Source organism: Neovison vison, chromosome 7 (assembly GCF_020171115.1).
Source record: "Neovison vison isolate M4711 chromosome 7, ASM_NN_V1, whole genome shotgun sequence".
NCBI lineage: Eukaryota > Metazoa > Chordata > Mammalia > Carnivora > Mustelidae > Neogale > Neogale vison.
The window spans coordinates 49491005-49504748 of NC_058097.1; the positions used below are offsets into that span (position 1 = coordinate 49491005).

Sequence of the window (13744 nt, forward strand, 5' to 3'; positions counted from 1 at the left end):
ACAATGAGAGAGAAGAAAGAGAAATTAAGGAGTCAATTCCATTTACAGCCACACCCAGCTAATGTGTAGCTTCGGTGCCTCCCTTCCCTGTCTGGTTTCTACCCTGTCCTCGATTTCACGCTGAAAATTTTCTTAGGTCGGCAGCTGTGGGAATGCAGGAGGAACAATAAAATGGCCGCCGGGCCACCATCTTCCTGGCCACCCTCTTCCTCTACCCATGACTCTCCTGCCAGAAGGACATGCCGAGGACATGTCACCATAAGTAAACCTCACATAGGTATTACATAAGTGATACCTATATGAGAAACAGGAACATCAGGACTTTCCTACCCTCCAAGCACCAAATACCTTACCTTATATGACTGTGAACCTATGCCCTATCTTAACCCAATAAAAGCTCACTCAACCCCTTCCCAGCGCAACTTCCCCGACTCTCCTCTCCTGAGTCGAGGAACCTCGCCCGAGGGCATCTTTAATAAAGGTTGCCTTTCTCCTATCTTGCCTGGTGTCATGTGTATCTCTCCTGTAAAACCTTACACTTGTCAGCCCTTCAGTAGTTTTCAGATTTGCCATGATTTTCCCTTTCTGTTTGTGGTTGTTTTCAGCAGGAAGGTGGGTCTGATGCCCACTGGAGATGGTCCTCACCTCTCTTCTGTTTTATCTCGTGCAGTGTGTGTTCACACTCAGGCCCACAGTTAAATATGATCCGTGTGGTGACATTCCAAGTTCATGGGTGCTGCTGGACTTTTTCTAAGCTATAGACCTACAGATCAAGCAACCCTCTGTCTGATTTTTCCACTTGTGTGTCTCTAACCCAATATGTCTGAGATTGAGCTCCCGAATTTCTTCTTTAAAAATCTCTTAAAGATTTTCCCTTTTCCTGCAATGGCAGCTTGCAGCTTGCAACCACTCGGGAGAAACACATTGGTATTGTTGAGTTTTCTCTTTCTCTCTCAATATGGATCTGATACACCAACAAATGCTGCTAGCCATCAACTTCCCACCAACCCACCATGTCCACCCAGACCTGGGCACTCCCATCTCACAAGCAGGGCAACACAACAGCCCCAGAGAAGTCTGGGCTCAGTCCAGCAAGCAAGAGGTCAGGGGAAAAAGCAAATTGGATCCTGTCCCTTTTCTGCTCAAGTCCTGCACTGCCCTTCACACCTGTGATACTATGATTTATAATAAGAAATATGCACCTTTGGTCCATCCATCCCCATTTCCAGCAGGGAGCTCCTAAAAGCCTCAGAATTTACTAAGTGTTGAAAACAATTAAGGTGTCTTTTGTTATGTTAATGAGGTGACAGTCGGATAGCCCCTAAGGGTGGGGGCTGGTTGCTAAAGGAATGGAGCTTTGGCTGAAGGATTGGGACTTTCAGTCCCACCCCTTTGACCTCCAGGGAGGGAAAGGGGCTGGAAGTTGAATAAATCACCAATGGCCAATGATTTAAATCAGTAGATTGTTTAAAGCAGATTCTTCTTCCCAGTATGGTAGGCCTGATCCAATCAGTTAGGACCTGCATGTGAGGAAAGTGTTGACCCTGGCACAACTAAGGGGAGCCCTTCCTGCTTGACTGCTTTTGAGCTAGGACATCATTTTTTTCTGTGCCTTTGGACTTGAACTGATACATTGGCTCTTCCTGGGTGTCAAGCCAGCTGGTCTCTGGACTAGAACTCACCATCAGATGTCTTGGGTCTCCAGCTTGCCAACCGCATATCTTGGGACTTGTCAACCTCCATAATCATAGGAGCAAAATCCGCACAATAGATCTCTTTGTATATGCATAGGATGTGATCCAATGGGTTCTGTTTGGAGAACCCTGACTAATACACCCAGAGTACAATTCAAGTTCCTACAGCAGCCTCCAGAGCTCTTCAGAAGCTGACCTAGGGTAACTAACTCTCAGACCTCCTCTCCTTCAACGTTTCCTATGGCTCACTCTGCTATGCTGTCATCCAGTCGTCTGCCAACACACCTACCCTCACTTAGGACTTGCGAGTATAAAGTTTTTCCAGCGAGATAAACACAACACCAGGCAAAGTGGGTGCAAGGCAAGATTTATTAAAAACACTCTCCGGCGAAGTTTCAGGGCTCAGGAGAAGGGGAGCCAGGAAAGTTGCGCCAGGAGGAGATGGGCACCCTCAGGCGAGGTTCCACGGCTCTGGAAAGCAGAGTGGCAGAAGTCACGCCCAAGGCAGGGAGGAGGGGGCTTTTAAGGGGTCTCAAGGGGAACTCAGGGGTCTTTTGGCAAGTTTCCCTTATTCGGATATCTCGCCTGCTCGTCGGGGTCCCATTGGTCCACTGGAGCCCGGGGTGGGGGTCTCAGATTCCTGCTTGGGCCTTTGTTCTCCTGTCTGAGCTCAGGTCTTGTGGCAGGAACTTTCGCCATCTTAAGTAGCCCTTTCTGCCAGCCCAACACCGAGAGCACTAGTCTTTCACAATGGGTTCCTTTTGCATGGGTGCCCACTGGATCTCTCACTTTGTCCACATCGTCACTCAGATGTCACCTTATCCATGAGGCTTGCCCCAGGCACAGTTTTCTTTTCTTTTCTTTTTTTTAAATTTCAGCAGTCTTTAAAGATTCCTCTTACGTTTTTCTGTTTTTTGGGGGGTTCCCCTAAAATATATCACTCTCTCAGTAATAGTGCATTTAAAATTTTTTATTAACTGTTTGTCTTCTAACTAGAGTTTCTGACTCATCTTTTCTATCCTCAGAGCTGACCCTTTGCTTTATCTCCAGCCCTAAAACAGGGCCTGGCACATGGGAAGTTCCAGGAAATAACGTTTGGATGAACAAATAAATGCTCAGTGAGTACCAGGCACTGTCCTAAGCATGCATGAACTCATTTAATGTCACACAGCAGTAGTAGTGTCCCCATTTTGTAGATGGGCAAACTGAGGCACAGAGAGGTTAGGAGAATTTAGTAAAGTCGAGCAGGGTGGGTGGTAAGTGGGTAGACATCTGGGTTCCAACTCCATGCCCTCAACTTCCACATTCCAAATGCCCAGCTCTCAGGTCAGTTCTGCATCAACACCAAGGCCATAGTCTGAGGCTGCCTGGGATGAGGACTATGGTGGGACTGGGGACCAAAATCCAAGAGGGCAGGAGGCCTCAGGGTCACTGGTGGGAGCCATATCTCTTGTAACTATCGTGGACCAATGGATTTGTCCCTGAGAACTTCTCTCCTGACAGAGGGGCAGGAACGGCCACCTGGCCCCTCAGCCCGGGAGCCTCTCCTTAGAGGCCCATCATGTGATGATGCATTTGCTCCAGATCTCTTCCAGTGCCCAGAGGTTCTGATCCCCGGGAACTGGCCAGGTGGTGTTCTCTTCCCTGTGCAAACATAGGGCAAGAGACGGGGCGCCTGGGTGGTTCTGTCGGTGAAGTGTCTGACTTCAGCTCAGGTCGTGGTCTCAGGATCCTGGTATGGAGCCCTGCATGTGTTGTGCCCCAGTTTTCATGTCCGAGAGACCACCAAGGAGCCAAGCACCAATGCAATCACACGAGGATTTATTTGACAAGCTTAAGCTTGGGCTCAAGTATACCCCACACAGGGACGCCTGGGTGGCGCAGTTGGTTAAACGACTGCCTCCGGCTCAGGGCGTGATCCTGGAGTCCCGGGATCGAGTCCCACATCAGGCTCCCAGCTCCATGGGGAGTCTGCTTCGTTCTCTGACCTTCTCCTCGCTCGTGCTCTCTCTCACTGTCTCTCTCTCTCAAATAAATAAAATAAAATCTTTAAAAAAAAAAAAAAAAAAGTATACCCCACACAGCGGAGTAGGGACTTGGACCTCGAGGCTACTTAAGGCAGGGGTTTTTATAGGTCATTACAAGAGGCTGGTGGGGTGGGGGGGTTGGGGGGAGAAGTTTCAGACTTTTCTGCAGTAAGCTGATTAGCTGTTGCTGGGGTGTTGCAGGGTGGGGGACTTTCTTGGAACTAAAACAGGGTGGGAGTCCCTGGAACTAAAGTGAAGTAGGGGAAAGTTCAGCTCTTGGTCACAGGGGCCTGAGATGGCTGCCAAAGCTAAGATGGCTGTACTTATGCTAAGGCTCAACCTGAGGTGGGATGGCCTTAATTTTTCTCGGCCTCCACATGTGCAGCCCTGTGTCGGACTCCCCACTGACCAGGAGTGGTCTGCTTCTCCCTCTCCCTCTGCCCCTCTCCCTGTTGCACTAGGAAAGTGCCGCAGTTCTGGGGCCTTATCCTCCTAGCCAAGCCTCTCACCATCTGCAAATGGCAGGGAGGCAAGATGGGTGATTTCTCAGCCCTCTCCCCCATCCCCCACCATGGTCCTTGCTGCCCAAGTTCTCTTTATCCCACGACCATAGCTCTGACACGCAGCTTCCTGTTGGGGTTTCCTTGGCCTCACCCCCTGATTTGGGCCATTTCCTTCCCCAACAGAGGGACCTGAACACCAGCTGATGCAGACATGGTGTCCCTGCTGCTGCTGCCCCTGCTGTGGGGGGGTAAGTAGGCCAAGGGGGAGCTCTGGAGGGCACAGTGGGGGTGTGCCAGAGCCACAGCTGAGCCTCCGTGTCCCCACAGGGTCCCTGCAGGAGGACTGGGGGTACGAGCTTCAAGTGCAGGACACAGTGACGGTGCAGGAGGGTCTGTGTGTATACGTGCCCTGCTCCTTCTCCTATCCCTGGAGCTCGTGGCCTACCCATGAGAGGCCCTACATGTACTGGTTCCGGAGTGGGGACAGCTTCCATAACTCTCAGCCTGTGGCTACAAATGATCCAACAAAACTCGTGAAGACAGAGTTCTGGGGCCGGTTCAACCTCATCAGGAAGCCCCGGGAAAACGACTGCTCCCTGAGGATCAGAGAGGCCAGGAGGAGCGACCAGGGACTCTACAAGTTCCACATAGCGAAAGACTATGGGAGATACACTTACAAAGATAAGCAGCTGAACCTGCAGGTGGCAGGTATGGCAGGGGTCCCAGGAGAGCTCTGGGATGTGGAGACCCCCGTCTTAGAACAGGAGCAGGACACTGGAACATTCCCTGCTCCAGGTCTTGGGGCTGGGATGGTGGGAAGAGACATGGGGGCCCGGGGTCAGTTCGTGCCCTGAGGCCCTCGTCCCTGTCAGGGTCACACTCTGGGTCCCCAGCTCCCTGGGGTCCAGGCACCTGCGTCTCTCCTCCTCAGCCCTGACACAGGAACCCGACATCCACTTTCCGGAGCCCATGAAGTCTGGCTATGCCACGAACCTGACCTGTAGTCTGCGGGGATCCTGCGAAGAAGGAAGACCTCTCAGCTTCTTCTGGGTGGGGGGTGCTCTTGACTCGCTGGACCGCCAGACCCTCCGCTCCTCGGTGCTGACCCTCACCCCAAGGGTGCAGGACCATGGCAGCAACCTCACCTGTCAGGTGCACCTGCCAGAAGGTCAGGGTACCGTGAAAAGAACCATCAGGCTCAATGTCTCCTGTGAGTGCTGGAGGGATGGCTGGGTCCCTCAGAGCAGTGAGGGGAAAAGGGTCAGTCCTGGGATCCTTTTTCCAGAGGAGATTGGGGGAAATTGGAAAGCCCATCCCTTCCACTTATGGGGCTCCTGGAACAAAGGGCTGAAGCCCACCCTGCCCCTCACCACATCTTCCCTCCTCAGACGCTCCACAGTTGATGACCATGCGCGTTTTGCAGGGAAACTACACAGGTAGGAAAGATCCTCTCGCCTGGGGTTGTGATGAGAACAGGGTCTGCCTGCTCAGGGCTCAGGGCTTGGAGATGAGACTCTCCCTCACTCCTCAGCCCCTTGAGTCTCTGTCTGCCCCCCTGCCCCACCTCACCAGGGTCTCCCATTGAGGACCCAGGATTGTTTTCAGCTCCTGCCTCTTTTTTTCCACTAGTTTGTGTGTATTATGTATGTTTCGTTTTAATTGCATTCTAATCAACATGTACCAGTATTAACTTCAGGTGGACAACATAATGATTTGGTATTTGTTTGCACTGCAGAATGATCACCACAGTATGTCTATGTAACATCCGTCATCACAAATTTTTTTCCTTGTGATGAGAACATCTGAGGTCTACTCTTAGGGACTTTCAAAGAAACAGTCTAGCACTATTAACTATAGTCACCGTATGCATTACATCCTCAGGAGAGGATGTAACTTATTTATTTTATAACTGAGGTTGGTGCCTTTTGACCTTCTTCCTTTTTTCATTAGCTGTAGAGTTTATGGTTGTTTTCTTTTAAAAATGATTTATTTTATCTCTTCACCTTAGAGAGATGGGGGAGAGGGGTAGAAGGGGAAGGGGAGTCTGTTTAAAAAATACTCGTTTATGAATTTTTAAAAAAAATTTATTTATTTATTTGACAGACACAGATCACAAGCAGGCAGAGAGGCAGGCAGAGAGAGAGGAGGAAGCAGGCTCCCCGCTGAAGAGAGCCCAATGTGGGGCTTGATCCCAGGATCCTGGGATAATGACCTGAGCTGAAAGCAGAGGCTTAACCCACTGAGCCACCCAGGCACCCCTTGTTTATGAATTTTTGAGAGAGAGAGTACACACGAGTAGGAGGAGGGTCAGAGGGAGAAGCAGGCTCCCCGCTGAGCAGAGAGCAGGAGGCAGGACTCTATCCCAGGACCCCGGCTGGGATCATAACCTGAGCCCAAGGCAGAGGCTTAACCAACTGAGCCACTCTAGGCGGCCCTAGAGTTTATGTATCATTGTAATAAAACAGACACAACGTAAAGCTTACTGTCTTCACCATGTTTAAGGCTAGAGCTCAGCCGTGTTGGAGGCTTTCAGTGCTGCGCCTGCAGAACTCTCTCCAACCTGTGCCCTATGCGCACCAGACACTGACTCCCCAGCCCCTCCCCCAGCCCTGGGCAGCTACCCTTCTGCCTCTCATCTTCCACCTCTGTCTCTGTGAGTTTTGCGGCTCCAGGTTCTGCTCCCTGCACTTGAATTTCTGTCTGCACTCCTTTGTGGCCGATCTCCTTCCTCATCTTCTGTTGGACCCTTCCACGTTCTCAGTCCCTGTAACTCCAGCTGGACCCCTGTTGCTCTCTGTGTCCACTTTCCTGGGCATCTTCATTCTGTCCCCTGTCTCCCCCTGTGACCCCAACCCTATGCTGACCCTGTCCTGGTGCCTCCCACAACTTTCTAGCTGGTTGTGCAGCTGCCTCTTGCTGATGCCTCTCTGTGTCTGCTACTTACCCCGGTGGCGGGTCTGGACCCCACTCTGGGTAACTCACCTTCTCACCAGCTGCACCCATGAGTCCGCGAGTCTTGAGAACTTCATTTCCCAAATCATTTCCCTCCTCTTGCCTTTGGCCCAGGCCAGCTCCAATTTTCTCCTGGACCCTGGACCATTGCCTCAGCCTGCTCCTCAGCCTCCCTGCCTCCTGTATATCTCTCCATGGCAGGCTGTACTTGGCCCAGCAGGATCTTTGTAGACCCAGCACTGATTCTGCATTTCCCCTGCTCATAGCCCCTACCACTTCCCAGTAACCTCTGGGCAAAGCCCAGTGCCCTCAGCCGGGCTCCAGAATTTCTGACCCTGCCCTCTGTCCCGCCGTGATCATGTCTCTGATGCTCCCGGTCGTCCCCGCCAAGCTCCAGGGACAAGTGCACTTCCCCCATCTGCCAGGCGGTTTCAGTTCCTGGCACATCTCCGCCAGAGCTGCCCGCTTTGGCTCTGTGGGAAGAGGGAGGAAGAAATGCCTCTCTCGGCTCCACCCGCTGGTGGTGACTCTCTTACCCAGTCCCGAAGATGCTGAGCAACGGCATGTCGCTGCCTGTCTTGGAGGGTCAGTTCCTGAGCCTGGTCTGCATTGCTGACAGCAATCCCCCTGCCATGCTGAGCTGGTCCCGGGAGGGCAAAGCCCTGAGCCCCTCCCAGCCCTCGGCGCCTGGGGTCCTGGAGCTGGTTCACGTAGGGGTGGAAGATGAAGGGGAATTTAGCTGCCAGGCTCAGAATCCCCTGGGCTCCCAGCGCATCTCCATCAGCCTCTCTGTGCGCAGTGAGTTGTAATACAGGTTTGGGGAGGGGTGCAGCCTGGTCAGGTGTTTGGGATGTGGAAGGGACTGGGGTCTGGGGACAGAGCTTCAACCTCTGGACTTCCTTCTGCAGGAAGCCCCTCTTCCTGCAACTGTGTGAGTGAGAAGCAGGAGGGCTCCTGGCCCCTGGTCCTCACCCTGATCAGAGGGTTCCTCATGGGGGCTGGCTTCCTCCTCGCCTATGGCCTCACCTGGATCTACTACACCAGGTGAGCGGGCCCATCCCTCTCCCGGGAAATCTGCTGACTGTCCAGGTGGGGCTGAGCCATCTCATCCTGCCTGGAGTTAGAACTACATGGCAGCTCTCTGATCTGAGACCCGTATTGGTTCTGCAGGTGTGGGGACCCCCAGGGATCGGGGCCGAGAGGCCTGAGTGAGCCTCTCTCCTTCTCAAGACAGGACTGAGGTGTGGACCTGGAGCCCAGGGGGACAGATATGAGACGTCATGGTCAGCTTCTTCCTGGAACCTCTCAACTCAAACCTTCTCCACTGTATCCCTGGACTTTAATTTGGGGAGGTGAAGGAGCAATGACACAGAGAGGCCAACATCATCAGAAGTTGCTACTTAGGTTTTCCAAGGAAATGGGGCATGCCACGCCTTGCAGGGCCATGTGGGAAGAAGCAACACGTTTTGGCTGGGAGGCAGAATCAGGTACAGGGGAGGCCTTGCAAAAGCCTTTCCTGGGGTTTGTGTGAGAAAGACAAGGCCAGCAGTATAGTTCAGGATCAGTTAGTCTGAGTAATTCTGGGCGCCCTTGACCTAAAGGGGTGGCTCTAGTTGTCTGCTACCTGTCCTTGGTGATTTAGGGCAGGGTGCATGAGTTAGAGAAAAGTGGTGTTTGGGGCATCTGGGTGGATCGCTTGGTTGAGCATCTGCCTTCAGCTCAGATCATGATCCCATGATCCTAGAGTCCCCGGATTCAGTCCCCCTCAGGGCAGGGAGTCTGCTTCTCCCTCTCCTCTGCCCCTCCCCCTGCTTGTGCTCTCTCTGTCTCTCTCTCAAATAAATAAATAAAATCTTTTTTTAAAGGGTGTTTGTGGGACACGAGCTGAGGATTGGTTAGTTTGATCTGAAAGGTGAGCTTCCTGCAGAACTCTTTGCCATCTCTAAAAACTGGCTGGCCCTAGGAGGCACCATCTCTCCCCAGATGGCAAGCTTTTTAAGAAAAAAAGGAAGTAAAAACACACCGTAGCTGATGCCCCCTTGTTTCTGCTAACGGCCAGTCTCCATCTGCTCAGCCTGCCTCTCCCTGCTGGCTCTGCCCATCCCACCCCTCCCACCCTCCTCCATTCCATCCCCAGCCCTGCCCCTGTAAGGGAGCTCCCTGGGCTTACTTCCCATGACCTGCTTAACCCCTGAGTTTCTGGTCTCCCAAACTTCCCTCTCAGTGTAGATGACAGTGCATAATAGAGTCAAGAACACAGCTTTTCTTTCCCAGATGAGAGACACCTACCTCATAATAATTGCTACAGAACATCACATTTAATTATAAATAAAAGTTTTATTAAAGATGCAACATAAAAATTGATTTTACTGTTTAATGTCTCTGTGGAAGTTTCAAGAGCAAAACTATGTCTCAACCTTCTATCCTTTTTTTGTTGAACATGGTCTAAAGAAGACTTTTTATGTATTCATTGTGTTTGGAGGTCTAACTTAAATTGATTAAATAATCAAATCTAAGGAGTGCAACTAGATGAATGCTTACCTGTGTGCACACCCTTGCTTCCAACACCAAGTTCAACATACAGATTCCATCCCCCTACCCCTGGGGTCAGGTCCCACCACTGAGATGGGAAGGATAGGCAGCGGGCAGGCAGCTCTGGTGGAGATGGGCCAAGAATTGAGACCCCCTGGCAGATGAAGGGGAGCACACCTGTATCTGTAACTTGGCGGGGATGACCGGGAGCACCAGAGACATGATCACAGCAGGACAGAAGGCAGGGTCAGAAAATTTGGAGCCTCGAGCGCTGTGCCGAAGGTGTTGGGCTTTGTCCCAGGCTCCTTCAAGTCAGCAGAGTCACACGCATGCCAACTCCCTCTTTTCTGTCAATACAGATCCGTATTGCCAGTTTTGGGGCGCTATGTAAGTGGACTCAAGCATTACATATGCATTAGGGTCTGAATTTTTTTTCCCAGTTTTACATTTTTCAGATATATCTATATTGTTATATGTATCAATAATTCATTTTTGGTTTTGGTATTGTTTTGCTTTATTTTTAAATTTTATATAAAATCAATTAATTACCATATGGTGTAATATTAGTTTCAGAGGTAGAGTTTAGTGATTCATCAGTTATAAATAACACCCAGTACTCATTCCATATCGTGCCCTCCTAATGTCCATCACCCAGTTACCCATTTCCTCCAGCTACCAGTTACCCGCTCCGGCAAACTTCAGTTTGTTTTCTATGATTATATGGTTTGTATATTATGATTATATGGTATATATTATATTATATATTATGATTATATGTTTTCTATGATTATATGGTTTGATATTATGGTTTGTCTCCCTCTAATTTCATCTTGTTTTATTTTTTTCTTCTCTTCCCCTATGATCCTCTGTTTTATTTCTTAAATGCCACATATCAGTAAAATCATATGATAATTGTCTTTCTCTGATTGATATATTTCACTTAGCATAGTACCCTCTAGTTCCATCCATGTCGTTGCAAATGGCAAGATTTCATTTCTTTTGATGGCTGCCTAGTATTCCATTGTGTATACATACCACATCTTCTGTATCCACTCATCGGTTGACGGACATCTGGGTTCTTTCCATAGTTTGGCCATTGTGGACATTGCTGATATAAACATTGGGGTGTCGGTGCCCCTTTAGATCACTATGTTTTTATCCTTTGGGTAAATACCCAGTAGTGCGATTGCTGGGTTGTAGGGTAGCTCTATTTTCAACTTTTTGAGGAACCTCCATATGGTTTTCCAGAGTGGTTACACCAGCTTGCATTCCCACCAACAGTGTAGGAGGGTTTCCCCTTCTCTGCATCCTTGCCAACATCTGTCATTTCCTGACTTGTTAATTTTAGTCATTCTGACTGGTGTGAGGTGGTGTCTCATTGTGGTTTTGATTTGTGTTTCCTGGATGGCGAGTCATGTTGAGCACTTTTTCATGTGTCTGTTGGCCATTTGGATGTCCTGTTTTGCTTTTAATTAGTATGCCATGTGTGAATATCCTCCCAGTTGTTTATTCTAAATTACAATGACTGCATTTGTTTCTGGTTTTTTACTTTTGAGAGAGATAGCAACCTTTTCAGAGAGATAGCAACATTCCTTGTTCACCAGGACCATAGAACCACAAGTGAACAACAACAATAAGATGAAATCATTCCAAACAATTCCCATTTGTCTTCAAAAGCATACTTTGTCTAAATCGCCCTTTCTGGGGCGCCTGAGTGGCTCAGTGGGTTAAAGCCTCTGCCATCATCTCAGGTCATGATTTCAGGGTTCTGGGATAGAGCCCTGCATAAGGCTCTCTGCTCTGTAGGGAGCCTGCTTCTCCCCTTCTCTCTCTCTGCCTGCCTCTCTGCCTACTTGCGATCTCTCTCTGTCAAATAAATACATAAAATATTAAAAAAAATAAATATATCTCCCTTTCTATACAGACTGGGGGAGAGGGGCTCCAGAGAGTATAGTCATGTTAATGAAATTCACTGCTTTAAACTGTGAACAAGACGGTTCTGGGTAAGCTGTTACTGACACCAGCAGACAATAAAGAAAACTTCAAACCCAGAATAGCATGTACCCCAACAACTGGATGGCTCCAATCCATACTTTTAATCTGGATTGCAGTGCAATTGTTTGCTTTCCAGTTAAACACATTGCCAAAATCTTTCAAAGCAGATTTCTGCTTAGAAATTCAAATGAAAATGCTAAGTCATAAAAAGTGTTGGCTTATATATAGTTTCTAACAGGCTCCAGTATTCTGGGTGACAGAAGGTAATTCTCTCTCAGTTCCTAGTGAAAAGATGAGTCTTGTATACACTAAAAAGGTGATGTTACCAGATTCTAGAGTCACTGGTCAAAACACAAATATCTTTAAAAAAGTATCTAGCAGGGCGCGTGGGTGGCTGAGTGTGTTAAAGCCTCTGCCTTTGGCTCAGGTCAGGATCCCAGAGTACTGGGATGTAGCCCTGCATTGGGCTTTCTACTCAGCGGGGAGCCTACTTCCCTTCTTCTCTCTCTGCCTGCTTCTCTGCCTACTTGTGATCTCTGTCTGTCAAATAAATAAAATCTTAAGAAAAAAAATACCTAGAATGAAAGTGTCAGTAAACACTCAGGATGAAGGACCATCAGAATTCAAAAGCGAGAAAAATCCATATAAATGAACTCTTACTAATCTGAGAAATCAATATAATGTATATGTAAATTGAAAAACACTGTCTAACTAGTAATTAGTTTCTAGCTAACTGATGACAGGTTGTTCCAACATATATGTTCTCTTCCTGTGATATTTGTTTGTTCTGGCAAGACTCCAAGAAGAACTGGTCCCTGAAAACAGCTCAGCAAAAGGCAGCCCTGAGGCAATTGCTTCAAATTTCCAGATAATAAGTCCCAAGATTGCAATCATCACTAACAGGACCAGGGCCAGAATATAGATATTCTTGTGAGAATTTTTTCTGATAGTAAACAGCGTGCTGTAACTGACCAGCGGTTCTGTCTGCATGCACCTTTGAGCTTTCCACACTGGCTTCTCTGCTGTCACTGGGTCGCCTTGGTCATGGATCATCATGGCCAAATCTTTTTCCTTTTTTAACATTTTATTTATTTGGGGGGGAGCATGAGTGGGGGGTAGGGTCAGAGGGAGAAGCAGGCTCCCTACTGAGCAAGAAGCCTGATGCAGAACTCTATCCCAGGACCCTGGGATCATGACCCAAGCCGAAGGCAGAATAAGCTCCTTTTCCTTTTCAGCCATTCTTCCCTGCATTGCTTGGAAATCCTTCCTGCTCCAGAGTAGTCTTTCTGAAGTCCCTAGTTCAGTAATTCATTTGTTTCCTTGGCAAGCTGATTGCTGGAATATTGTAACTGTTGCAGATTTTCCTCTGGTTGCTCCAGTGAGTCCCACTTCCTTCCTCATTGGCTCATCAGATTCTTTTTTTTTTTTTAATTCCTTTTTAAAAGAAAATTTATTTACTTCTATTTATTTATTTGAGAGAGACAGAGAGTGTGAGTGAGAGCGAGAGCATGAGAATGGAGAAGGTCAGAGGGAGAAGCAGACTCCCCACGGGGCCGGGAGCCCGATGTGGGACTCAGTCCTAGGACTCCACTGTCATGACCTGAGCCAAAGGCAGTTGCTTAACCAACTGAGCCATCCAGGTAACCCGCTCTTCAGATTCTTTATCTGAGTGGTGGTTCCGCAGATCTGCTGGGTGCGGCTGCTGTGGGTCTGGATGACTGTTGAAATCCTGGAGCTGGAGCTCAGCGAGCTCCATGTGTGATCCGTGTCCAAGGGACTGTAGAACATGATGAAGAACTAAGACCCCAGGGCCCTGCAGGGCGTTCCCCGAAGAAGCCCCGGGACTAGACACACAGGCTGATGGCAAACTGGGAAGAGAAAGGGCTGGGGGAAGGGGCTGAGGCTGGCTGCACCCTCTCTGTTTCTCTTTTCTAGCTGCTCTGGCCCTTCGCTGACCTCACTCTCGATTTAAACATCATTTGGAAGGTGTTCACGTCCAGATTCACATCTGGACAAGCATCTCAGCCTTCGGGGGTGGGAG

At 49.2% G+C, this 13744-nt stretch overlaps 1 protein-coding gene across 4 annotated transcripts; it reads left to right on the plus strand.

Annotated features, from left to right (window-relative positions):
- The first annotated feature begins 2724 nt into the window (after positions 1-2724).
- LOC122911717 (sialic acid-binding Ig-like lectin 14) lies at positions 2725-8921 on the plus strand. Of its 4 annotated transcripts, none has more exons than XM_044256700.1 (8): positions 2725-2812; positions 4408-4472; positions 4552-4932; positions 5156-5434; positions 5613-5660; positions 7717-7974; positions 8085-8220; positions 8347-8921. In XM_044256700.1, exons 2-8 carry the CDS (start codon positions 4436-4438, stop codon positions 8414-8416), a joined length of 1209 nt encoding a protein of 402 aa, XP_044112635.1. In that variant the 5' UTR covers positions 2725-2812; positions 4408-4435; the 3' UTR covers positions 8417-8921. The 4 variants fall into 4 exon arrangements, with proteins under 4 accessions (XP_044112635.1, XP_044112636.1, XP_044112638.1 ...); XM_044256701.1 differs by having other exon boundaries at positions 8407-8921; XM_044256703.1 differs by lacking the exon at positions 7717-7974.
- The last annotated feature ends 4823 nt before the right edge of the window (positions 8922-13744 follow it).